This window comes from Melanotaenia boesemani, chromosome 13 (assembly GCF_017639745.1).
Source record: "Melanotaenia boesemani isolate fMelBoe1 chromosome 13, fMelBoe1.pri, whole genome shotgun sequence".
Taxonomy (NCBI): domain Eukaryota; kingdom Metazoa; phylum Chordata; class Actinopteri; order Atheriniformes; family Melanotaeniidae; genus Melanotaenia; species Melanotaenia boesemani.
The window spans coordinates 15,587,172-15,614,051 of NC_055694.1; the positions used below are offsets into that span (position 1 = coordinate 15,587,172).

The window sequence follows — 26,880 nt, forward strand, 5'->3', positions numbered from 1 at the left end:
AATGGTCACTTGCTATGTAAGACACGCTCCCCTTCATTCTCCCCCAGCTCCTCTCTCTCCTTTGGCAGTTGCTCTGCCAGATAGAGGAACAATGTACTCTTTCTTACCTGTTGGAGGGTGTACATTCCATTTCTACTAAACTAAGTCTCAATCCTGCCTCCAAGCCACCCCTGCTTTAACAGGGCCCAGAGTCCAGGTGCTCTACATCACACTCCTGATACCTTTCGTGAGGGAGAATTTGAAAGGATATTGTTCTTAAACGGTTTAGCCTGGATAGTGAGAACCATAATGCTATTTTTTGCTTACTTTTAATTGTTTCATATTATAATTTTTTGTTTATTCTCATTGCACAATTAGAATCAAAACGGTCTAGAGTTTTTTTGTGGAGGATTTGTAAACATTTACCTTCTCCAGTGTGGACTGACAGAATGACTGCCATAGTGTGTGCCAGACTGATGGTTTGTGGCTTGTCATGTGGGCAAAAGGGAAATTTGGAGGTCAGGGTGCGAGCGTGCTTTTAAGGATACACGAGTGCACAGAAAAAAGAAAAAAAAAAAGAATAGTGTGGGTGCTTTACAGGAAGATTACGTTTGTCTACATGAAGCCACCCCATTTATGCTGGTGGCTGCGTGTGTAGCCCATCAGAGACAGACAGAGTTAAATAAGACATAGAGCAAGAGGCCTCATGCTTTATACCGCTTGTGATCTGTTAAGACACTATAGACTAGTTTACTTGCTATCATCTCAAGGACTGTGCTTCACATCTGAAGTGTATTTTTCTTCTTTTTACTCATTCCCTGTTGAAGATGCAGAAAAAGTTACTCAGGTAGGTTCATCTATCTTCTTTATGCTGATATTTTAATATATCTTACTGATTTTATTATAAAGCAGAAGGGTTTCCATTTGAAATCTTTATTAAATTATATTCAAATAGATGCAGGAAATTACTTAAATACATTCTACATTCTACTCTTCTTTAGACCAAAGTGATCAGTGATTTTTAACTAAACTTTTGACGGTCTGTTTAACTTGAATGAATGAATAAACTGGATAATTACAACTTTTTAAGGGGTGGTGTGGGGGATTTTTCTAAAGAAACAAAACTATACAATATAGTTTAGTTAACTGTACTGAATGAGTTTTACTCTTGGTGAGTCCTTAATGAATTTTGAGTCCTTACTTTCAATGGACTTCAGAAATCAACACTATATTTATCCTAAATATCACATTGTTTGACATAACTAAATTTATTTATTTATTTATTTATTTATTTATTTATTTATTTATTTATTTATTTATTTATTTATTTATTTATTTATTCATTATCTGCAAGAAAATAAAGATCTTAAAGTAAAAACCAAACAAAACTATTTTGTTTTATCAAATTAAAAAGATTTAAAAAAAAAAAAAAAACCCAGAGGTGTCTAATTTTATTAGAAATGATCTTGCGCTTAGATTAGGCAAATGTCCTCTTCAAAAATTAAGTAGAAATGGTTCAAATTATATACAAATATATGTCTAATTTTAATAAGTTTTCCCAAATCTAGTCCAGTATAACTAATGTAGACAGTTTGAGCCGTTTTAAAAACTAATTTTAAAAAGATAAATTGTATTGTTGATGAATCTAGATTTTCAATTACACAGATATACTATATTATACATAAATTGTATAGGAATCCAGTCATCCTCAGCACTCCCTAAAAGATCCAATCATAACCATATTTTTTCTGTATTTTTGGATTTGTCTTAAAATGTCACTTGATCAGACGTGTTGCTTTTGCTTGTTTATTTATTTATATCCCAAAATGTTTATTTATGCAGGATCTTAAGAATAACACACAATTCATAAAAATTCCTAAAAAATTGTATTAGAATAGTCATTAAGTTTTTTTTTTATTATTTCTTCCTTTGTTTAACTGGAGCAGTACTAAAGCATTGTAATAGATGTGTATGTTTAACTCAATATCCAGGGATTTAAATTTGGTTTCGTACCACAACTGATTCAGCCTATTGATCAGTAGTTTAATACAGATCAAGTTGTGACTTTACTTTGTGACAAATGGATTAAAAAACTTGTACTGAAATCATTTGAAAGGAATGTAGATTACAGTCAAACATTGGTGCTGATTAACTTTGTCCAAATAGACTCACAATTTCTGCAGATTTGTGAGCCAAAAATTTCCCAAAGCAGGCATTCGTCCCTCGTCTCGCTGTAAAGCATGCTGTTTTCCCGCAGATTGTCTTATCAGGGCTTGGCATAGCTGCACCCTGGAACAGCTGATGGGAGGAGTCAACTCAACTGAACTGAACCTTTTATGTTTTGTCAAAAGAGCCTTCAAACTGTCACTTTTTTTTGCACCAGCAGGTCCAAAGATATGTAATTTTCTAGAGATGGTGTGTGTGAAGGCGTTCTGTGACTTGACGGTTTATCCAAACACAAGTAATTGTTTTTTGTTTTGTTTTTTCCCCCTATTGAACAGCTTAGGGTATAGATTGTAGTAACAAGTTTTTCTATCTCCACCAGGTTGAATTTTTGCAGCAAAAACTTCTCCTGAATGTGTTCAACAACCAACTATGTTCTCCCTCTGAGGAGAACGTGTGAGGTAGGTCCATCTACATGGTGCTGAAAATAGAAACCTCAGCAAACAATCAAGTTTTACATTTTTATTATTTAATTATTTCTTTAATATCTGAAAAACCTTATTTTTTTCCCAATACAAGGTAGTGCCCTCTCCCAGCAGGCTGTGTGGGGGGGTGTCCATGCCAGCCAATTTCTCTGGAGTCCGATCTCATGGAGCTCCACAGGACACAGAAATGGATGTGGCTTGGCAGGAATTGATGGCCATCACCGAGTTGCAGGTAACTGTAGCATCATTACACTAGGAACCCTTTGACTATCATTATACAAGACACTGTATAAAGAAATTAAGAATTTAAGAAGTAGTCAGTTTTAACCTACACACAAATGACGAGCAATATGAAAACTGATATTTTTAAAGACAAAAAACAAAAATGTAATCTTTTTGTTTTTGGATGCACACTACTGTACATTATCACAAATCGTCTCTCTGTATTTTTTTGAGTTAATGTGTTTTATTATCTCTTTGTCACATATTCAAGGACCCATTTTAAATTGTTAATGGATTTTTTTTTTTTTTTTTTTAAAGTGCATAGATAAACGGAGAAATGGGTTTCACAAAAGATTAGTTAATTCTAGGTGCAAATTAAACTCACTTTGCCAAGAAAATAAAACAAAAAGGGCACTTAAGAAGCTTTATTTGATACCAGTAGACTTTCTAAGATAATAAACAAAAACAAGCAGTATTTTTATATAACGTTAATTACGATTAATTAATTAATTAATTAATTAAAAAAAATTAACAAATTTACTTAACGCATTTAATTGGAGTTTGCGTTCCAAACAACGCGGAACGTTTGTCAGTGCACTGTTTCCGGTACACCAATAACAATGACGCACACGTCAGAGCTCGAGCGCTACGTTTAGCGAGTTTATATTCCCTGAGCAGAAGGTGGTTAACACTGCTCTATGACCAGACACAAAGCTGCTGCTGGCTGATCCCGTCCTGGCTAACTGTCATATAATAATGCCTATTAACAAAGAGACATTAAAAAAATTTTAAAAGTTCGAAGTTATGTAACATGTTGTAGACTCTTAATCAGAGCTGCAAGTTAAAATGTCACTTTAACTTTAGGTCTGTTAAGTTTTGCCCAGGGATATTTTCTATTTATTTTTCCACTGTTTTGAATTTAAATTTTTAATGCATTTTCCACACATTAGTAGAGCTTGAGTTTACAGTATTAATGTCTGTCTATTAATTCATTCAGTCGTCCACTAAAATCTGTTCGAATGAAAAGATTTTGCTTTTGGGGCAAATATTGTTATGTGATTAATCGAGATTAATTAATTACTATATATATATATATAAATGCATGTTCAGGTAAGTTGTGCAACAATGGTCCATTTGAGTGATGGCAGGACGACAGGATTGAGGGAGGGTGCATGCTGGATGCTGCTGCTGGCCCCCTGCACTGTACAATAGCCATCTGTTTCAAAGTGAAACCCGATCACATCTTTTAGAGTCCTTCATGGGCTACAGGTGGCATGCTGAAGTGGGCACACATACTGCTTGACAGCAGAACAGAATGAGCTGCAAAAAATATGTAAAGTAAAAATACAGTAATTACTTTTAGTTAATTTGCCATTGTTAATAAGACGGTACATTTCTGCCAGTCAGTCATAACTGGGTGTTTTTGTTACAGGGGTTTGAAGTACCAAGTGATGGCTCATATGAATCAACACAATATCAAACCATGCAACCCATGGCCCCTGGAGGAGAGTATGCAATGAGTCAGCCCCACTCTGAACCACTTCCTGCTGTTTGTGAGCTGAGCACTGCTGAAACTTACGAAGGATCTTACACTGAAGAGGTGACTGCCAGCCATCGTCTGGGCAACATTCAGCCATTGTATGGAAATTCAGTATCTCAGCTGAGTCAGAGAATGCTCCCAGTCTCTTCTCACACTCAGCCATCTCTCATCAACATGTCAGGTACCAGTTTGGGGCACAGGAGGACAAACAGCTCTCTCTCTCAGGGCTTAAGTCGCCACATGCTGTGGACTACACTTAGCCAAAGTGTGCAGGCTCATTCTGCTGATGACCTAGAATCAGACTCTGGTCTGTCTTTGGGATCCAGCCCCCCTTTAGCCTCCCCAGACAATCCTGTTAGTTGTGCACCAGGTTACCAGAATGTCGACATAGGAATGACGTGCAGTGATGGTGAAGCAGACAGCATGACTGAGCATGCCATGAGAGGGCATTATTCTATGGACTATCAGAGTCAGCCTCACTCATATTTACAACCAGGTGCACATACATCCTACTTCCCACCTCAACCCATTTTCTCCCACTCACAATCTTGCGCTTTGGCATCTCAGCCAGTCAAAAGGCAGAGTCCAGCTGATCTATGCAACAATGCTGCCATGACCAGCAGAGGGAGCTCACAGTACAACATGTATTCAAAGCCACAAGGAGGAACTCCCGCCCCTATTCCACTGAGCAGGGATGAGAGACGGGCCAAGGCTTTGAAGATCCCTTTCCCAATGGATAAGATAATCAATCTACCTGTGGATGACTTCAACGAACTCCTGACACAGTACACTCTGACAGATACTCAACTTGCACTAGTCAGAGATATTAGAAGGAGAGGGAAAAACAAGGTGGCAGCTCAGAATTGCAGGAAGAGGAAGTTGGAGAGTATAATTCATCTCGAAAGAGAACTGAGCCAGCTGCAGGCCCAAAGGGAACACCTGGCACAGGAACGGCTTGAGTTCCAACGCAGCCTGGCTTTTGTCAAGCGCCGCTTTACAGACCTCTATGCAGAAGTATTTTCTCACTTACGGGATGAAGATGGACAACCTTACTCAACAGATGAATATTCTCTACAACAGACACCTGATGGTAAAATTTATCTGGTACCTCATACAATGGAAAAGAGAGCTCAATGCTGAAAATCTGTCTTGTTTTACACTAGTGTGCTACATACTGTGCCAACTTAAACATGTAATTTTTTGGTTGTTCATTTGGTTATAACTTAACTCTTGTGTTAAACATGCCATACATGTACCAAAACACTTCATATTGCTTCAAATGAGACACCATTTTTTATAGAAAAATACTTTATTAAAAAATAAATAAAAAAAAAAAAACACTGCATTGCAGTCTTCAAGTTTAAAATACTCCATTAGGAATGACGTTCAAACCTGTGAAGAATGAGATTTTGTTTTTAAAAGCAAATAAAGTGCCAAAAAATTATGAAACATTTTGCTCTGTACCTGACTGAAGGTTCTTAAACAGAACATGACATGAAGTCAGATTGTGGAATCCATTTTGACATTTCCTGCAAATCAGAAAGACAACATCAGTAAAAAAAAAGAAAAAACTTCAGAGTAAACACTGAATTGCATGCAATATGTTGGACCTCTAAGCACAATTACAGAGGCCAATTTTACCGTCCATATAGGTGCAAGTCAAAATTTTGTTACTGTAATGCCATTACTGGGCTACACAACTCACTACCAGCTAAACGGTAAAAGCAAGATATACCATCAGTAGTTGAGAAGTCTGGTCTTACCTACAGACAGCATTTAAGTCTTTTCGTAGCTGCTGCCTGCTAGAATCAGGCCTCTGTTCTCACTCTCCCCTGCTTCAATGATCCTGGCGATGGTTTTGCTACTTCTCTCCCTCAGCTTGCTCCATGGCTAGCCTCAAAGACTTTGCATGTAAGCTAGCATCCTCCAGTTGAGCTTTGTAGAAATCAGGGTAGCGTCTCTACCAAGTGATGGGCTCTTTATGAAGATAGTATCTGTGCACCACTTCACACTCATGTTTTGTTGACACTGGGAAATTGGCTTTTCCAGATTCCTCAGGTTGTTTAAAAATGAGGTAGCTCTTATCCCCATTTTGCAAGGCACCTAACGGTGAACCCTCCCTTGCCCAAACCACTAAAGAAGCTAACGAGACTTTTAAAAAACAAAACTGAAAGGTGGTTTATTTCAGATTGGATGCAGTTACAAATAAAAACCAGACTTAAACATAAAACCCTCATTGGAATGCTTGCTTTCCAGAAATACATGTGAAAGAAAAAAAAACAGATCACAAAGTTTAAATGAAGGCCCTCCATGATTTATCTACAGTACATCTCTTCTTGTAGCAGCTGTAACCTGCCACAACTGTTTGGCTGAGCAGATTTAGGAGGTAAACCTGCAGCTGCCCTGTCACTTCGCTTGCTCTCCTCTCCTTGCTCCTAAGTACTCAGTCCTGTTGAACAATATGGAACAACATTGTTAACTGTGCACTGACTTCATATGACCTGACATCCAGAGTGAATTTGTTTAAAGTTATCTACACTTAATGATTCCTAACAATGAAACTCTGGTTTTAAAAACAAAATATCTCTTTAGGCATGCCTGTAGATGCTTACCATTTCAGATCTTAAAATCGTCCCGGACGGCCATAGCCACCAGGATTGTTTGAGCCACCTCCATAGCCACCTGAAAAGAGGATAATAAGAATTTATTCACCCATTAAAAGTTGCCAGTAAACATTGCTGGTGTTGTCTCCTGATGACTTACCAAAGTTCCTACCGCCACCGCCGCCGCCACCACCACCAAAGTTGTTTTTCATCGGCCCAAAGTTGGAAGCCTGGGGGTCGTAGTGGCCCATGTTGTTGTAGTTATTGCCGCCACCACCGCCGCCGCCGCCACCACCACCACCACCACAATTGCCTAGAATAAGATAGTGTGTCATAAAAGGTAGCTTTTATTTAAATAGAAAACAAGCTCGAGCGAGGAGTCCATTTTTTACCATAGCCATTACTGTCATAACCGTTTCCTCCTCCTCCTCCTCCATAACCACCGCCACCACCGCCGCCACCACCACCCTGGTTGTAACCCTGGTTATATCCTCGGTTTCCACCATTGTTGTATCCACCAGGACCACCAGGGCCACCTCCATAGCCTACAAAAAACACAAAAAAAAAAAAAAAAAAAAAACACAACTGTCAGTATATGACCAAAATAACAAATTATTTTAAAACAAAGACTTGTTGAGATGTGAACTTACCGCCATCACCTCCATTGCAATTGTATGGACCGTCTCCATACCTTCCCCTGCCACCTAAATGAGAAGTAGACCACTATGGTCAGTTTGATCGAAGTCTGACAAAATCCATCAACCACACAACTTGCATAGGTCATACCTTGGTTAAAGCCTCTGTCATAATCATATGGTCTTCCTCCGCTGTTGCGCCCGCCTCTCATTCCCATTCCTGCACTTTGCATTTCCTGCTTGGTGAGCGCCTTCCTCACTTCACAGTTGTGAGAGTTGATTGTGTGGTATTTTTGGACTATGGGACAAAGAGTTTTAGTAATTAACAACTATGTCTTCAAAGTAAATCTGACTAATTCTATAGAGTGCAACATTTGTACTTACTGACAATCCTGTCGACTGAATCATGGTCATCAAAAGTTACAAACGCAAAGCCCCTCTTCTTTCCAGTGTTACGATCAGTCATGATATCAATGACCTCAATTTTCCCAAACTGTCCAAAGTAATCTCTCAGATGTGATTCTTCTGTATCTTCTTTAATGCCGCCAACAAAGATTTTCTTTACGGTTATATGAGCGCCTGGGCGGTTGGAGTCCTAAAATCAGACATTTGTTTTAGTGATATTGCATATTTATAGGCAAAGGGAAATTTGTATAGCACATTTCATGTACAAGACAATTCAAAGTGTTTTACATAAATCATTACAGCAGGGTGCAGACAAGTGCATTAAAAAAAAAGTTTACACTTTATAGTTTAGATCCTCACATGCAAGTTATGCAAAATAATTAATTTCTTATGAGATTGCACGGGTTATTTAACATACCTCTCGGGAAACTGCACGTTTAGGCTCTACAACTCTCCCATCCACCTTGTGAGGGCGTGCAGACATAGCAGCATCAACTTCTTGTACTGACGAGTATGTTACAAAGCCAAAACCCCTGGATCGCTTGCTGTTGGGATCTCTCATGACCTAAAGAAAGTATTGATTATTCTCAGCAAATTCATTTATTTATTTATTTTTTATTTTCAAATGCAAATTAATAGCTACTAAAATAATTGACCTTACCACGCAATCTGTGAGGGTCCCCCATTGTTCAAAATGAGCACGCAAGCTTTCGTCTGTTGTCTCAAAGCTCAGGCCTCCAATGAACAGCTTGCGAAGCTGCTCCGGCTCACGTGGGACCTAAACAACAGACCGATAAAAACATAAACATCTAAATAGCAGACAAAAAAAGCCAACAGCAACCAATCCTCAAAAGCCAGATTCACAATAACCACGAAGGTTTTACATTTTCCATTCTGCGCAATACATCAAAAACAAGAGAAGGGTGGGGGGAGACGCTGCCGCCATTAACGTTAGCTCGCTAGTTAGATCATATCAATACTCCCATGTAAGAAAAAACCCCACACATTTAAACTTAACATAGGTACATGTTTGAAAATACAACAGGTAAATGATATCTGACGATAGATGTTGAGGGAAGATTGTGAGTGCCAAAAACAGATGGCTGATAGAACAAAGGGCCACGAGGCCCAGTTGCTATAAAATGGCGGCTTTACATTGAGGACGTCTGCTACAGCTGCGACAACAACGCAGTCCAAATCAAATAAAGGTAGGCCTGAGCAGCTGCCGATTTTAAGCCGTTTCAACATTACTTTTTAAATTTAATATATAATACCATCTCGAAAGCGATACTCACGTCTTTAGACATCTTGCAGACGGATCCTTGAAGATTCCTTGTGTAACCACCAAAGAGCAGCGATCTGCGTCAGCCGAGACTAAACTGCTAGTCAACAGTACAATAAATAGGGAGGGATACGCCTTTTTACACAGCAATTGGTCGGTAGTTCCCGCTGCAGTCTAACGTCAACGGAAGTCCAATTTTGATTGGCCCAAACTCGATCAATCACTTCGAATATCAAATCACCTGGTAGAAATCGTACACGTCAACTATTTGAATAAAAAAAGAAAAAGGTTACGCGTGATTAGAAATTATCGATATATATATATATATATATATATATATATATATATATATATATATATATATATATATATATAAAAAATGTATATATATATATATATAAAAAATGTATTCTGAATGTAACCACAACAAAAATCTCTGGTTTTAACAGCTGCACACTATTTCTAGATGACCCTGGTCTTTTCGGTGAAATCATAAAAAAGCAAAAATGGGAAATGATAAATATCCACGGCGAGATCGATGGCCTTAACATGCCTCTTAGCCATGGACCAAAATATCTGGCTCTCCTGAGGTTTCATGTGCTTTAAATATAATAGACATTTGAGGATATATGTGTCATATTATGAGACAAGTGATAAATAGAAACCCAAAAGAAAATATCACAATAATATGGATACAGAGTGGGTTAAAAAAGATGCAACATTACCAAGATTAGGCACAAAGGGGTCTGAGTCAAATTTTAGGTGACGACAAAAGAGCCTTGATACTTTCCATATAAGACCGATAGAATACACTTAAAAGATAAACTAATTAAAATTTACAACAAACAGGAAAAAGAAATAGAATTCAACAAAGTGAACTATAAGTAAGCAAAAGATCTACATTGCAACATAACAGCAGATCATGTCTGCCCATGTCTATTTAATTTACACCAGGCGTTTGGTCCCTTTTTGGTGCATTAGTAGACTCTCTAGTTAGTAGACGTTAGTTTAACATGGAATCAATGTTTAAATATGTCTTTTCTTTAGACATACACAATGTCGACGGAGATAAATGTTAATTGCGATACATATATTACATAACTGAGTTAAAATCACAGTAAAGACATGTTTGTAAACCAAATCTGTGGGTTATCAGCTGACCACAGGGGCGGGTACATTCATTGTGCGCCTTTAACGCGCGCTTTTTGCGCACATCACCTTTATGTGATTTAGGCTAAATGCTAAGGTAGCCTCTGCGTTGGCCTTACACACTGCAGGTACACAATAGACGGAAGTCACTGCCACGGTTAACGATTCAAAACCTTCGGTCTATACACCCAGAGGGTAAGAAACCATAATTTATGCGTGTTATTTATGTTGGTATCAATTGGTAGTTTGGAATCTAAAGTTAGCAGGCTCGCTTGATCGTTAGCTTGTTGGCTACCCGCTTTAGCAAGTTTGCGTATGATTAGCACAGTACAAAACCATGTATCCATGTGCACGTCATACATATTTTGTTAAAATTATTTGATCTACCACATTTTAGAGAGGGTTTTTATGATAGGATTTCAAATGGCTTGGTGATTTTGGGTATTTTAATTGTTTGATCGAGCATGTAGCAGATTGCATTGACGACAATGCAGCAATGCCTTTCCTTGATATACGATAGCCACGTTGCTAACGCTGACTTAGGATACCGACCAGCAACTAGTGCCGTTTCTAAGTTAATTGCATGTGGCTAAAAGCGTAATTGGTAAATGTGTGGGTATGTGCAAATGCGTACTGAGCAAATGATGATAATAATAGCAGTTCTATTTAGCGTTGGTCTCTATCGTTTCCTTTTAAACAGGGAAGTGCCATTATCCTGCGACAGCGTGTTGTTAAACGTCAAACTTTGCTATGGGCAAAAAGTCTCGCGAAGAGGAGTCCTCATCCTCTGATGAGGAAGAATATGTTGTGGAAAAGGTGCTGGACCGGAGAGTGGTAAAAGGCAGGGTTGAATTCTACCTGAAGTGGAAAGGATACTCTGAGTAAGTAGAAGCTGAAAGTTTTAGTCTTCTGAGAGCACTTAAATTTAGAAACCTGAATCTGTTTACCTTTTAAGTCATTAAAGATCAGGAAGATGGCATTGTAGTGAACATAGTTTGTCAAGGTAGTGTGCGAGTTAAGGTTTGTTATATAATGGTCTTGGTTTTTGTTGAGTGTAATATTGAAAGCTATTTTGAATGCTGTGCTGACTTTCTTTCTTTGTGTGATCCTTTTTTCAGTAAGCACAACACATGGGAGCCAGAGAAGAATCTAGACTGTCCTGAACTTATTGCAGAATTCATGAAGACCTACAAGAAAACTAGTAGTGGAAGCGCTACACCTAGCAGTGGGGGCAGCAAGCCAAACACGGCCTCATCAGGACGCTCCAAAGATTCCAGTAGCTCAAAGAAGAGGAACTCAGATGATGATGAGGATGAGGGTGCAAGTAAGCCCAAAAAGAAGAAAGAAGTAAGTACTATGTAGAAGCTGTGGACAAAAGAAATGCAGAATTGGTCAGTTTTTAAATGCAGAGCATGATCGATCTACAAGCCATAGGGTCACTCACCTGAGGAAAAACCCAAACAGCCAACCCAGTACCCTCTTTATTTTAACCCTTATGGATCACCAGATAATGCCCAAAATCACTGGGATCACCAGATCCAGAATATCAGCATTATTTAATCATTATTTAATTTTTTATTTATTTATATTTTTGTCAATGATTCAGGGCATTATCTGTTGAGTTAGGGACAATAATCACTTTTTTTATTCCAATTCAGAGATTTCCTAAAAGATTTAATCAAATTCTATCCATTGCTTTTTGAGTTATGTTGCTAACAGACAAATGTACACTGTTGAAAACATAACGTCTGCCTTGGCTGAGGTAATAAAGCAAGTAGATGTCTCTACATGTCAGGTTGAATTTAGAAATTACAGAGGCTGCTTTGTATATATTTACAATTTACATGGTAACGGATATAAACATGTTGTGGAGCATCTCCTACTTAATTGTTATGTACATGATTTTCTTTGTTTTCATTCAGGATGAAATTCTTGTTGCACGTGGCTTTGAGAGAGGACTTGAGCCAGAGAAGATCATCGGAGCAACCGACTCGTGTGGAGATCTAATGTTCCTTATGAAATGGTAGGTTTTTGTCCTTCTGATGAGTTTTATTATAGAATATGACAGTATGTAATACAAGCTTTTCTGGTGTGGCGTTGTCCTCTAATTTCTGCATGTTAACCTTGGTGTGGTGCAACAGTTGCACTCTGTTCTACCACTGGCTGCAAGATGGAATAGCATGATTCATATAGTTTAGATTTTTATTTACTTTATTGTAATATACGAAGGGAAACTATGATTATGGAAATAAATGTAAACATCAGATCATGGGGAGTGTTTAAAAAATTGACAGCATGTTATTGACTTACCACCACAAATGCACACACAAAAAGTTTATATAACTATCATTTATGTTACGTTCCATTTTAAATGGCCGTAGTTTAAAACACTTTATTTTTTTTTTGTTAACATCATTGCCACAATGACTTGCATGGACTCTGCTGTAGGTTCCACATTAATGAACATAGAAGCATAAATTAAGCCTGCCTTTGAATGACAAATTTGAACCTTTTTAAACGAAAAAAACGTCATCACATTCACACTGGAAAAATCCAGGGTTCAACATGGTGGGGAATGCCGGGAAATTATGCTCCTTACCTTGGTTTGGTTTTGGGGTGTTCAGATACGTTTTTTTTTTGTTTGTTTTTTTCCTTTGTCTAATTCTGGTACCTGTTTTATTAAGAGGGTTATTCAATTTATAATTTAATAAATATAATTTATTTAAAAACTATGATGTTACTAGCATGTTTTCTTTGTCCTGAAGCATGTGATGCTAATATAGATATAAGCCCAACTCTAGGTTGGTTTGCTTTCACTCTGCAGTTTAAGTGGGCCAAACCATCTGGACAACATCACGCAGTTAGAACAAATCTTCAAGCACTGACCAAGCAGAAAGCAGAAGATCTGACTCAGTTGGCCAGGACTGAAAACAACTTGTTGACTGCAAGTAAACAATGGAGCAACACCAAGTTTATGCAGTCTTGAGGGTTCCGTCTTGGGGTCCAGTGTGTTGCGCAACAACACACCCTGTATCACTTCCGGTCTTTGGTTCAGTGGATGGTCTGTTTGCTGCAAATGAACAGAACCAGATTTCACTTGTAAGAGAACTAAGATCCCTTATTTTCAAGTGGACTGGAGTTTTGTTTTTTTGGTTCACACCAGAGTGCGGCTGCACGTTCACACTACTCCACACAAACTATACTATCCCTGGAAGCAAAACAGGGTTTGTTTAAAGCAGACCGATGAGTGTCGGTGTGAATATGCCTTTAAATTATTCCCATAACCCTCCTCTTTTGTGTATTTCTCTATAAACTTATTAAGCTGCCATGAAATTGCCATTTGTAATTAAATACATATGCAGTGATGGCAATTTAGCTTTACTCCGTAATGCATGTTCTGTTTAGTCCCTAACATGGCAATGTATTATTGATGTGTACAGAGAAGTCCAGAACTTACAATGTTTGACTCATCTCTTGCAGGAAAGATTCTGATGAGGCAGATCTTGTGCTTGCAAAGGAGGCCAATCATAAGTGCCCTCAGATTGTCATAGCCTTCTATGAGGAACGTCTCACCTGGCACGAAGACAGTGACAAGAAGGAGAAAGATGCTGTCAGTGCGTGAGTGCATCACCTCAGGAGGAAACTCCATTGCAGGGAAAACCTTGAGTCAGACATTTTTTTTCTTCTCTCTGTTTCTCTCTCTCTTTTTTTTTTTTCTACACCCAAAACTATCATCCCTCACCTCTGCCATGTCTAAAAATGACACAAAAAATGTGGACATGGTTTGTGTTTTTTTTTCTCCTCCATTCATTCCTTATTGGAGCACAGTGGCCTAGACGCCTGAGAAGGATCCATCAAATAAAGAAGCCGTAATGGCAGTGGGTGATATGCTACTGGGGAATGTTTCTACTGTTTTTTTTTTTTTTTTTTTTCTTTTCTTTGTATTATTGACCTTTTGAACATCTTAACAGACATATTTTAGTGCTTACAGGATATTATATCGGAAAGGAATTTACAAAAAATTAAATTAGGTCTGTTCTGTTAAAATTCAGTGTTAAGTCGGATTCAGTACAAGCTGTTTTAACTGTTAAACTCCCATCCTAAAATCGTTACGAACGTTGCACCCTATTCCTACTATAGCACAGAGGCTAAGGCAACAGTATTGATATCCAGGAAGCAACCACCACAGCATTCTCCTGATTGCGTAATCGCTTCCTTTTTAAAAAGTTTTTATCTTCTAGATTCCCCCCCCCTCACTTTATGTCTGTCAGGATATCTGTAAAATTCAAAATCTTACAGAAGACAAGATGGCTATTTTTACATTATGTAGTGATGTTTTTTTTTTTTTTTCTTTTTTTGTAATGTTTGTTTCTAACTTTGAATGTGATGTTTTTAATTTCTTTACACAATCACCAGTTAAAGGAAAGGACAATAAAATATGCTTTGCTCATCTTTGTACTTTTTCATTTTAACTGAAGTGTTTGAAGTGTTACAATTTTCATGGGTTTGACAATCTTCATTGTATCCACATGTGATGAAGCCAGCATTCACAGCAGTTATTGGGACTTGCCACCTTGTGGTGGCAAACGGTAAACCACCTTGACTCTAACCAGTCTTAAAGCCCTGTTTCCATTGAGGATTCGGTACAAGCCAGTACAGTTCAGAAGTTTTAGAATGGTCCCGCCAATCCAGACAAGAGTTCTCACTGCAAGTCGGACCGCCACTGGGCATGCGGGGCTTAGACCAAATTCCTAGCATGGCGTCATACTAGTGTGATGCCAACAGACGTGACGCTACAAGCAACAATGGCCAATCAATGGGTTTTATTGTTAGATGCTAGTAGCTCCGCCTTAACCAAACTGTAGCAACTGTAACAGAAGGTGGTACATACATGGTGCGGTATGGTTCGGCTGTACAGGCCCCTTTTATAACGGAAACGCACAAAATGGCATAACTGGCTGCTCAGTGGAAATGGGGCTTTAGGCAGCCCTGCAGTTTTAGTTATCATTTCTTTGTGAGTTAACTTTTTGTAAAAGAAATCATTAAACAGAAAAATCTACTTGCATGCCAGAGCATTTGTTCTCAATATTAATGTTTCACCCAGGTTCTAATTGAATAAGTCATCTTTTGTGATCATTTCAAAACTTACGGGACCCGCAGTCAATTTTTAAATGCAAAATAAATGTTAGTTTTGTAGTTTGACCTGTTGTGCTCCAGCATGGACTATTTGGACCAAATCTTCAGTGTATACAGACTGATTCTTCAGCGTTTCAGCTGGGAGGGTGCTTTATGAATAAAGGCTGATCTTCTCTCCTTAGATGCATACAGTCCATAAAGTGTGCTCCTTGATATCAGTTATAATTTTGGTGTCATTTCCTTTCATTAAAAATGCTTTCTCCCTTATTTTTGCTAGTGCCGAATTTTTAAAAAGTAGACTATTTCTTGTGTGAAAGAAATGTTTCAAGTATGTGTACAGTAGCACCCTTTAATAAACATTTTCAATGTTAAAGTTGTCAGTTGGCTTTTGTTTCAGAGGTTTAATCAGATGTTTTTCCCCGGATAGTGGTTTTTAATCTCAATGGGGCTTTCCTGGTTAAATAAAGGTTAAATAAAAAATAAAAGGCATGAAATGTCAAATCCACACAAGCAGCTGATGGTAAAGTAAAGTAAACTGAACTGAAAGAAGTTTAAGAGATGGAACTGCTTCACTAGTTTGTGAATTTAGAAGGAAAAACACAAGTCAATCATTGTATGTTTTTGTTTGAGATTTTTTTTACACGTTTGATTACTACTGACTGCTATTGCCCAGCAGATGGTGCTCTTACTTCATGACACTGAAGCAAGGTCCATTTTTATGCCTGCCAAAGTACTGTGTCCAAAGTTGGGTTTCTCATTGTTGAAATTCATCAGTTTGAGTTTTGTTGTATTGGCATAATTTTGATAAACAAGGATTAACGTTCTGTTAAGTATCTCACTTACACTGTCTGTATTTAGAATAAATGTAAACTTGTAGGTTTTTTTTAAGTAACAAAAATAAAAAAAAGAATAAAGTTGGGCTTTTTCCATTAGTTCTATTTTGAAATAGTCATTAATTTAGGATTAAGACATGGACATGAGAGAAGACAGAAATGGAGAGTGACTCAGAAATGTTGGATGTGAAGCAGTAGGTCATTATGGTTCATGCATGGCTGGTTCCAGAGCAGCTGAGTCAATGATGGAGTGTTGCAAAAATGTCAGTGAGTGAAAGCTCCACAGTTTGAATAGCAAACTCCATACAGAGAAAATATATTGCTATAATAGGGAGTTGATGTATTCTCAACTTGAAATAACAAAGGGAATAGACTAACTGTTTTTGACAAAAAAAAAAAAGGGGAAAAACACAGATCCAAAAATACATTTCATTTCATTTTTTTTAAGAAGCACTTTTGGAGTGATTGTAAAAAGAAATTTAAATGATATTTATGATTGCTGTCTGCTGTGAGATCCTTATGTAAGATCACTGAGAGCTGCAGGGAGGGTTGGGTTTTTCCTCACTACCATATTTTTCTTTCTGCCTTTTACAGCAGTTCTCTTTGACATGCACATGCACACACATCTACACACATCGGGCTACGTCGAAAGTGATGGAATTTTTCCTTGCAAAAAGGCTTTTACACTCCAAATGGAATGCAAAGGTCACTAGTAAATATCCAGCCCCTGGGACCATTAAGCTGGGCAAAGGGAGAGACCAGCAGGTTGTTTTATGGACCCTGGAGCTGTTTGCTGACAAACCCGGGCCAGAAGGTTTGTTTGGGAGAGCCACTGTGGCACTCATGGGAGTTCTGCCAGTGACATGTGTGGCAAATACAGATGTATATGCACTTCTGATATGTAATTTAAGGGAATACAGAATAAAGCATCCACTGAAGCTAAAAATCCAGATGAGAAAAATCAGATTTGAGCCTTGTGATGGTATTTAAGATGTTTTTTACATGAGGCAAAATCACGTGAGAGTTGTTTGTGCCATGCTTACCTGCTAGGTGTTAGCTTTTTAACATATGCTCAAAATTGTTTGACATTGCATTGAACTACCACTTGATGTTTTCTTTATGTATCTATACATTTAAGACTTTTTTGAAGAGTGTGTTGTAATTACGTGTTGCCTTACATTTTTTTATTTATTTATTCTCAACAGCCTCTCTGCACTTCAAACATACTCGCCCTAACCAGTAATATTAGTGTAAATGAGTTCCACAGGGTATTGCCCACAGCAGAGGTGAGTCGTCTTGCAGCACATTATACTAAATAAGTGCCGGGGGAGCTACTGTGCAGCTGTGGTGAGGGAAAGGACTGCCGCAGTGGGTCTAATCAGAGTTACATTTTGCTCAAGGATACCACTAAAACAACAAACAAATAAATATGCACTCAGTAATTATGCGAATGCAAGGTAAGGTGCAAATAAAAAAAAAAAAAAACAGATTCACAGACTTTAGCTGATGTAGGGGAAACTAAAGAAATTGTTCTTAGTCATGAGTAACAGAGTGGGATGTAATTTAATGTGGCCTTTTTTTAAATGTGATCATGTACACACAGCTGCCCAACAGCTGTGTCTCCGTTTCCTTGTTGCAATCAGATAAAAATGTCTGCAGTGACAACTGGCTCATCATCTCTCTGCACAGAGCACTGATCTGTGTGAAGGTGATTGCGACGTAATACTCTAATTTGTGTGGCTATCACACTTAATGTGCAGTAAAGCACAGCAGACAAAGCTTCAGCATTTTGCCCCCCTCTTGTGTGCCACATCTCCCGCTGCCAGCCTTCTGCAGGCTGTGTTTCCCCTTCAACACAACCACCTCACCCTCCTCCTCTTCCACACTCCTCCCTTCATCTCCTCTCCCCACCAGGGGGGAAGAGTTATAGCTGCCATAAAAGGCAGGTAATGCATTGTTAACTAATTCTGTCTGCTCAGAGCTGATATATCCTCCGCTCTAAATCTCTGTGCTTCCAATAAAATGCAAATGCTAATGCTTGCCCTCCATGAGCTGATATCATTTTTAACAGGCCAGAGGTAAATGCTAGAGAGGGGTGGGGTGGGCCAGAGATAGTGACACAGTGGGGCTTTCAGCTTTCATGGTACATTGTGTCATAAAGAAGACCTCGAGACCTGCACCACATACCACCAACCAAGCAGCTGGTTGCAGGTATGCATAAGAAACTACAGCAGTGCATATCTGATGGATCAGAACAAAATGTGTATGAGAAGTACTGCCTTAAAACTGTTATTGATAAACCAGGACTAAGTGCTTTCCAGTCAGTACTCATTCACTATCAAATAAAAGAAGCCAATTTGCCTTCGGATATAATGTATCATATTTCTATGTTAATAGTAGTGTCACACTTCGTGTAACCTTGGGCTTCTAAATATTGATCCAATTCTAGATTTTCAATTATCCTGTGCTGTTTTTCTGCCATCTGGTAAGGACCAGAGATTTGTGTTCCTTCATATCTGGAGGCTTGTCTTGTAATTAGACCATAAATTAATTTGCAGAGAAGAGAGAGCACAAAAAGATTGAAGGCATTAAGTAATTCTGTGGTGGATGGAGACGGAAAATCATGGGAAACCACAGCACAGTATTTTATTTACAAGAATAAGATAATTGTATTACAAATTCCAGCACCGTAACATTTTTTCAGGCATGTGCCACTTGTTTTCCATTCAGCTATTTTGAACCGTGCAGCTAATGATTTCTTGCAAATCACTTCATCAATACATGACCAGAAATCATCCACTGACATAATTACGCCTAATTGCTTGCAGCGCAAAAGCAAAATGATTAGAAAAAATTGGGTACATTAGTGTCAAAATGTGTGAGAAACTTTGCAGTTGAATTTGCTGTAAATTCATCAGTGGATTTAAAATGACCCCCCATGAAGGCACAAACTGTGCACTTCAAACCAAGCTCTTATTCACAGCTCAAGTGGAAGTCCCAAAAAACCCCATGCATCTTTATTGATTTTAAATTGGTAGTATAAGCTATTCTTCAAGATTAGCTCGTTGTCCCCTGCTGCTAGATTGCACATAGTGACTGCAAGTGTCACTGCACAGTATCTGAGCACTACAGCAACAGCTCTTTTTGCCATGTGGAAATTCACATTAGACAAGCCTAAGTTGCTCACTTAAAGCAATTAAGAGAAAAATAACATCACAGAATGGGCCTTTCTTATGGCACAAAATGTTAAATCAGCAGGCTCTGAGTTTAAACACTGTGTACAGACATAATCAGGAAGACTAGCATAGTAGTTTCTAGGAGGAAAATTGCGTTGGTGTACCTGCTCTACATAATACCTTGGGTGTTGTTAAGTCAGGTCACAGCTGCCAGTATACTCTGATCATATCTTGTGAGGGTTGGAAGGCAAGGTTAACCACCACAGAGCCCACCTGCTCCCCCATTGTGTATCCCCTCAGAGGCCTCCCAGAGGAAACTTGCCCGACTGCTGTGCTGGTACAGACAGCATGTGTCCCTGAATTTATGATGGCGACTTATTGGCGGCCTTTTATGTTAAAAGTCATCTTGAGTTTCCCCAGTCTGGCTGTATGTGTGGTGAGCGTTAATCCATTAACATTCACAGTAGACACGTACAAAGGCTGGCTTCCTGCCAACTCCGAGCTGTGACAGTCTTTTTGACCCACCACTGACCACGACATTCTCCTGCCTGTGCTCCCAGCCACAACCAGCCTTGGCATAATGCAGGGCCATAAACTATCTAATGTTACACTGTATATTAATGTGAAGTATTATACGCTTGAGGTGCAGGGCTTACAACCAAGTGAGAAAAGTCCACCTGCGACAAGAGTCATTCTGTCATTTGAGGAAAGACTCACATCTGTCTGCTGCACAACTTCACACTTCTTTCATTTGAATTCTAAGCTGCCTAATGAACATTAAGTTTCAGTTCTTTCTATTTCCATTAGGGATTAGAGTTCAGACACTATGAAATCCCTCGGATTTTTCTATAGTGGTATTTATTTCAACAGGAGATATGGAGGTTCATATTAACTGATCCATGAAGAATAGTTCTGGCAGAGGTTAAAATGCTGCAAATCTTACACAGGCCTCAAAACAGAGAGCTTTCAACAGCATGGTCTGTACTGTTGCTCGAGGTGGCTCCTGAACTGATTACAATTTTAGTGTCTTATAAAGTCTTGATAAATACTTTATGAAGCCATGCTGAATAACAAATCTAACACATAAAAGATGGCATAGATGTTACTCCACATTGGATAAAGGGGCTCTTGACAGGTTCTTGAATGGGTTTTATAATTCAATATTACAACCCCCATCCTTGTAAGAGCTCTGTCATCTCTTAAGGCCTGCACAATATATAAGTTAAACACACATTCAAGGTCTATTAGTCTAGTCCATTACACTGATTAGTAGTAAACAATTTCATAATAAAACTTAGTGAAATGGAGGAGGATGGTCTGCATACTGATTCATGAGTGAATCTTGGTAAAATAGAATGTGTCTAAGATTTCATACTTCTGAAAACGCAGCAATGCAAGCTTTTACTCGTAGGAACGGTGACACACGAGGCCCACTCTATCCAAACAGCACATGTCTAAACATTGAGTCCTTCATTTCCATCTGCTGGCTGGCCAGAAATAAACCCCAACACAGCAATGTGAGTGGTGGTGGTGGTGCGGGGGTCCAGTGGATGTGGAGGAATCTGGGAAGCAGAGCAGACCAAACAGATGTCTTTCCACAGTCCAGACACTTCGACCTCCTACTTCTACCTCCCTGCTCTCCGCAGTCTCTCCACTACCTTGCCTGTCTGATCATCTTTCTGGTTCTTTCCCTTTGTATCACCCCTTACCCTCTTCCCCTCTGTAATTTCACTATACTTGTGTTGCCTGGTTTAAAATCTGTTCAACATGCTCCAAACTGCATCTTACATAAGCATTTTGGAAGGTTTAATGGTGCATTTTAACACAGAGTTTTATTCTTTTTAACCACGCAGAGGTTATTAGAGGAAGACGAGCAGGAAGAAGAAAGAGTGGATCATATGTTTCCACTTTTGACCTCTCTGCTTTGGCATGTACACACCTGGTTCAGTTTAGAATGCTGTTTGTGTGGAATAGCTGCCGGCTAGTGGTTTCATATGGGGAGTGGAGGTTTAAAAGTTTACACCACAAACTCTCTCAAAGGTTAGTTTGTGTGTTTGTTCAGAAAGGAGTTGCATGCCAGAGGTGACTTACAATTAAATGAATGTTGGCACAATCAAAGACTTGGTTTATTGTTAAGACAGTTAACCACTTTGTAAGCATCCAATTTGAAACCTGAACTTTAATGGTCTTAATGAAATTAGTGTCAACTTTCAATGACCAGAGAAAAAATAACCTTTGATAATTTTTGTTAGGAAAGCTACATTACTTCAGAATGACATCTTTAAAAGCACATTTTAGCCCAAACTATGTGAAAATGAATGTCAGATGTGTTGCCTTGATTATGGGAAGGGCAAATCACGGCTACCTAAGACTCTGAGCTGCTCATCTGTTTCCTATTGGAGGAAGTGAGCCTGGCAGGAAGGCAGGGGCAATAGATGAAGGCAGGCTGGAACAGAAAGATGGTAAAAAAAAGAGAGCTAAGAGGTAGAGAAACAGGAAATGACTGTGTGACCCACTGGGCCCACTTACAACCTTGCCAGAACCCCCTGGCCACAGCCAACCTACTGCGCCAGCAGTTTCCATCACCTGCTGCTTCTGGTTCCTCCACATAAATCCAGGTGTTCCTAAATAAAGCTCTCTTTCTCCAGGAGCCACAGGGCGTCAGAGGGGCTGTACCAAAACAGAGAAGTGCTGCCTCCTTGTGAGAGCATGGAAAATACTGCTTCAAATAAGCAAGAAGGGGCAGAGCTGGGAATGTTTGACAGTCCCCTGATCATTCAAAGCTCCATTTCATTATTTCGGTCTTCTAATTAAATGATACAAACCCACTCAATTTAAAATTGCTGCATCTTTTTATTGTTGCTTCCTACCTGCTTTTAATAATAAAATCCTAATCCACAAGGATGGAGAGCCTCAGCCCTTCCAGCTCCTCACTGCCCCCTGGCATGCTAAATGGGCGCTGCAGCCCTGAGCTGATAAACCTAGAAATCATTTCAGACTGCAGCCAGAGCTCTTTACAGTACCTTCAGCGCTCCCTGGTGATGGATTAATGCACTGTTGTTGTCATTTTATTGCCATTTTATTGCCCTGGTGCAATTTACTAGGCTTTATGTGCCTCCGCTGTCCGGCAAAGAAACGCGCAAGCGCACGAGACCAACATTCCGAAACAAAGGCCACCTCTCACCCGAGGACTGCGCATGTGCACGACACAAACTCTCCACAAGGCACACACACACACACACACACACACACACACACACACACACACACACACACACACACACACACACACACACACACACACACACACAAACAGACGCATGCACGCACACAAACCCATACAATCTAAATCAAAAACGCGATTCATTCGAGCACAAATAGGGTGCTAAACAAGTGAGCTGATGAAAGCCTGAGTAGTGAATCTTTCAGCCATCTGATGGACTTCCCACCTCACTGCTGCTGTGTTTCACTCTCACCACCTGAGGGCAACATCACTCACCCGGCCTGCAGCTGCAGCCTGACGCATTGGCACTTAGTCTTGAAATAATATGATGTATTGGAATATGCATTTGTCTCTGTTCTTTAGAGATGATCTGCAGCATCTAAGCTGGCGTTATTGTAGTTTCACCGCCACCAAACAAACACTGGATCTATGTGCAAGTTTGTTTTGTTTTCACGACAGAATAGTACTATCTAAATGAAGGATTTTGACATTTTAAAATGTCGCACTGATATGGACGATTTTAATCTTTACAAGGGCCCCATTTTAAAACGCACAAACACAACAAAAGCAATTTCACATGTTATTGCTACACCGGTTTAGAGTAAAAACACACCCACCCACAGGCACACGGCACAGCTGCTGATCTGAGGTCGCTGTTGTAACATGTGGAGAAGCCTTGTAATATCTCCTGCCAAACCATCATCACTGTCATGCTGACTGGAAAACACCCATATCCTTAAAGCCAAGTGATTCTAGCTGATAAAACGTCTTGATTTGCATTTTATGTCTTTAGCATAAATATAAAGGTTTGATATCTGTTGTTCAGAATCCATGTGAAATATAAGCCCAATAAACACAAAATGCTGCCTTTTTTGTTTCTGTAACTGTAAAAGTGGTGTTACATGTTAAATGTAAAATTCTATTTTTTAAAAAGATAGCAGACATAGACTTACAGTATACATAGTTAATGTTTATGGTGATACTTGCAAAAAGCCTCCACCAGAGGGAGCACAGATGCTGTTAAATTGAGGCGAGCCAAAAGACAGCACTATAATACAACTAAAATGATTACATGACTAAAATGACCCACTTTGTGTTAATCTGAGTTGTAAGTGGACTAATTACTATTTAAAATAGAAATACTGCTATAAAAATATTTCAGAAGCCTCTATGTTTCTTTCTTTGCCCACTGCCCATCAAGTATTTGGCTTTGTGTCTGAGTTGTTTTTTTGTTTGTTTTTTCTTTCTTTTTTTTTCATATTTTGAGTTTAAAGTCTAGTGTTTGTAAGAACCTGTAACATCGGAGTGTCTCACACTCTAAGGGGCTGCTGATTCATCACTCTTAATGGAAGAGGATAAGTTTCAGCCAGAGAAAAAAAGAACAGACAAAAGCAGAACGATTTATGACAGACGTTGAAGCGCAACTCCTGGCTGTGGTCCTTGATCTGAGCTGGGCTGTGGCTAGGCTAGTCTTGGCTATGCCTTGGGCCAGGGTCATCCATGTACACACACCCAACATACACACACATACACATTACTCTAATTCCACATCACATCCCCAAAATCTAATCCTTTTTCTCAAGCTTTTGAAGTTTTCTTGTCCCCTTCCTCTTGACTAAGTTTTGCGCATCTATCTTTGCAGTGAGTGCTCTGGGTGGTGAAATATAGAGTGGAGACCTGTTACATGTTAGCTTAGGAGATAACCAAAGTGTAAATTATGTGGGAGTCTCTGGCCAGCCTTATTTATGAGAACCCTGTCAGGTGTTTAGGTGTTGGAGTGAGATGTGCGGCTTAAAGCGTTTACTTCGCTCTAAATCAGGTCATACGGGCCACATATGTTTGGATGGTGTATGTTTACGTGTGTGTCTGTGTTTGAGCCCTTGCTTTTGCATGAGGAATATGTGAGGTCTGCTTGTGATAATTTCAAGGCATAGGTTGTGCATAGGCCTGACTTGTCTGGAGGCCATCATGGCTGATACAGATGGAATGAAACATTAGCTGTAGTTATTATGCAGTCCGACTAACAAAGATGCTGTTTATAGATTCCCTCAACACCTACACCTACCATCACATTTTTTTTATGAGCAAACATAAAACCTACTCAAAGCTTTTCCTGTGTTTATTTATTTATTTATTATATCCTTGTCTGTTTTTATTCCAGACATATTATGTAGAGGTGGATAGCCATGAATGTAGCTATCACTAACTATCACTCTGCAGGTAGTTAGACCTGTCACAGGATGATGGATGCTGGCTCTCAGACAGAAGAACTGCAGCAAACAGGTTGCACAGACTCTATATCTGTTACCATTATTCCCCTACAAGGCACCTCTTTTCCTGCAAGCTGTGTATCCCTTTCTCTTTGCTGTATTGTCTGTCCTTTGCCTCAGCCTTTTCTCAGCACAACAACGACATGCTACTTGGCTGAAGTGTTTTGTTCCTCTTAAGTGGGAAAGCATAATTTCTTGAAGCTAGACCGAAGGGAAAAGGGAGGCTTGAATAAAGAGTGGTGGAGAAATGAGCCAAGTTAAGGTTGAAAGGGGTTAAGAACATGAGACGGAAAACTCTGGAGAGAGATCGAGAGGATAAAATGAAGGAGTGGAGAGGAAGGGAAAGACAGAGACAGACAGAAGATGATGCGCTGGAGGCAGGTACATCTGCGTTCTCTCCAAAGACAGCATAGGCCCTGTCTTAGGTGTCTCTATCCCAGCAGCACTCTTTGGCAGATTTATGGCCTCTGCCTTTGTGCTTGTGCTTGTGTCTATGCATGTATATGTGTGTGTGTGTCTATACATATGTGTGTGTGTGTGTGTGTGTGTGTGGAGCAACAGGGATAAGTTAAGAGCAAGAGACACAAGGTACAAGACAGAGAAGGTATGTGAGTAGAGGTGAAGGGCAGCAGGCAAAATTTCAGCCATGTTGCATTCCATCGATATCACAATACTGGTCTCTGCCATATTTCATCCATCTTCTCTGCCTTTATCCTTCCCTTCTTTCCACTTCTCTCTCTCTCATCATGCTGCTCTTCACTTTGGCACTCTTGGCCCTTCCATTGCTCTGCTGGGTCTCAGGCTTTAAAGCCCTCTCAGGGGGAGAGGTGTAAATCTGTCTCCCAGTCTCGGGAGATTTCCTGGGGCTCAGCAGACTCAACAAAGTCTAACCAGTGGAGGAACAAATGTTACACACACACCCACACACACACACACACACACACCTACACACACACACACACACACCCACACACACACACACACACGTTTGAGTTTAGTCTTTGTAAGAACTTTCAGTGTCAAAATACAGTTTGTATCCTCTTAAACATCACAGCCATAAGCCAAAACCTTATCACTGTTCTTAGAATAGTCCTTATTGATATGTCTGACCTGACCCCAAAACCAGTTCTCAAAAAGCTTTTGAAATCCTGTCACAAAGAAAGGTTCAGTCAAAATGTCTTCTTGCCCAAAAGCACTGAGTCGACAAGTTTGAAACGCATATGGGTCCTTGTATAAAAAAACATATGTTGATCCTAAATATGCATTTAGAAAAAAAAAAAAAAAAAAAAAAAAAAAAAAAAACGCTAATATGTGAGTTTCCTCATGCATGCTTTACTTTGTTTGAGAGCTCCTGTGAAATCAGACAGGTATGGCTCCTACTTGTGAAGCCAAGTGCCTGACTAGTGTTTATGTTTGTCTATAGGACACACTGCCCCCAAACCTTTTGTCCAGAAGGGTTGTCCAGACGAGCTTGTTGTGTGTCTTTATTTCCTCTCTCCCTCGTTTTTTCTTCACTTCTCTTTTTGCTTTATTGCACTTGATTCTAAGCGTGTCCATTCCTAAGATGGCTCAGATAACAGCTGAAGCTAAATTGCCCATCATAAAGCATCTGCAATAGCAATGGAGCTCTTGGGGAGGGACTGCTGCAAGGGGGTACAAGGCGGTTAGGGCTCACTATGAAAATACAAGGTCCTCTTTTTAATCTTTAAATGTGGAATATGAACTCTGTTTCAACATCCACAAATCATTAGGCTCTTCCTTAAACATTAAACGATTCTG

At 39.3% G+C, this 26,880-nt stretch overlaps 3 protein-coding genes across 8 annotated transcripts; 2 read left to right on the forward strand and 1 right to left on the reverse strand.

Moving 5' to 3' along the window:
- Positions 1–679: 679 nt before the first annotated feature.
- Positions 680–5,869, forward strand: nfe2 (nuclear factor, erythroid 2). Of its 2 annotated transcripts, none has more exons than XM_042003020.1 (4): positions 680–826; positions 2,525–2,603; positions 2,722–2,859; positions 4,282–5,869. In XM_042003020.1, exons 2-4 carry the CDS (start codon positions 2,556–2,558, stop codon positions 5,527–5,529), a joined length of 1,434 nt encoding a protein of 477 aa, XP_041858954.1. In that variant the 5' UTR covers positions 680–826; positions 2,525–2,555; the 3' UTR covers positions 5,530–5,869. The 2 variants fall into 2 exon arrangements, with proteins under 2 accessions (XP_041858954.1, XP_041858953.1); XM_042003019.1 differs by lacking the exon at positions 680–826 and adding an exon at positions 1,998–2,440.
- Positions 5,680–9,457, reverse strand: hnrnpa1b (heterogeneous nuclear ribonucleoprotein A1b). Of its 5 annotated transcripts, XR_006012398.1 has the most exons (11): positions 9,328–9,457; positions 8,694–8,810; positions 8,451–8,597; positions 8,012–8,222; positions 7,779–7,925; positions 7,643–7,696; positions 7,385–7,537; positions 7,153–7,305; positions 7,002–7,071; positions 5,854–5,918; positions 5,680–5,781 (listed from the first exon to the last, which is right to left on the reverse strand). XR_006012398.1 is itself a non-coding variant. In XM_042003024.1 (10 exons), exons 1-9 carry the CDS (start codon positions 9,337–9,339, stop codon positions 7,013–7,015), a joined length of 1,017 nt encoding a protein of 338 aa, XP_041858958.1. In that variant the 5' UTR covers positions 9,340–9,457; the 3' UTR covers positions 5,807–5,918; positions 7,002–7,012. The 5 variants fall into 5 exon arrangements, 4 of the variants coding, with proteins under 4 accessions (XP_041858958.1, XP_041858956.1, XP_041858957.1 ...); XM_042003024.1 differs by lacking the exon at positions 5,680–5,781 and having other exon boundaries at positions 5,807–5,918; positions 7,189–7,305; XM_042003022.1 differs by lacking the exon at positions 5,680–5,781 and having other exon boundaries at positions 5,807–5,918.
- Positions 9,458–10,508: 1,051 nt separating this feature from the next.
- Positions 10,509–16,531, forward strand: cbx5 (chromobox homolog 5 (HP1 alpha homolog, Drosophila)). Its single transcript, XM_042003026.1, has 5 exons — positions 10,509–10,658; positions 11,164–11,344; positions 11,582–11,810; positions 12,386–12,486; positions 13,944–16,531. Exons 2-5 carry the CDS (start codon positions 11,214–11,216, stop codon positions 14,083–14,085), a joined length of 603 nt encoding a protein of 200 aa, XP_041858960.1. The 5' UTR covers positions 10,509–10,658; positions 11,164–11,213; the 3' UTR covers positions 14,086–16,531.
- The last annotated feature ends 10,349 nt before the right edge of the window (positions 16,532–26,880 follow it).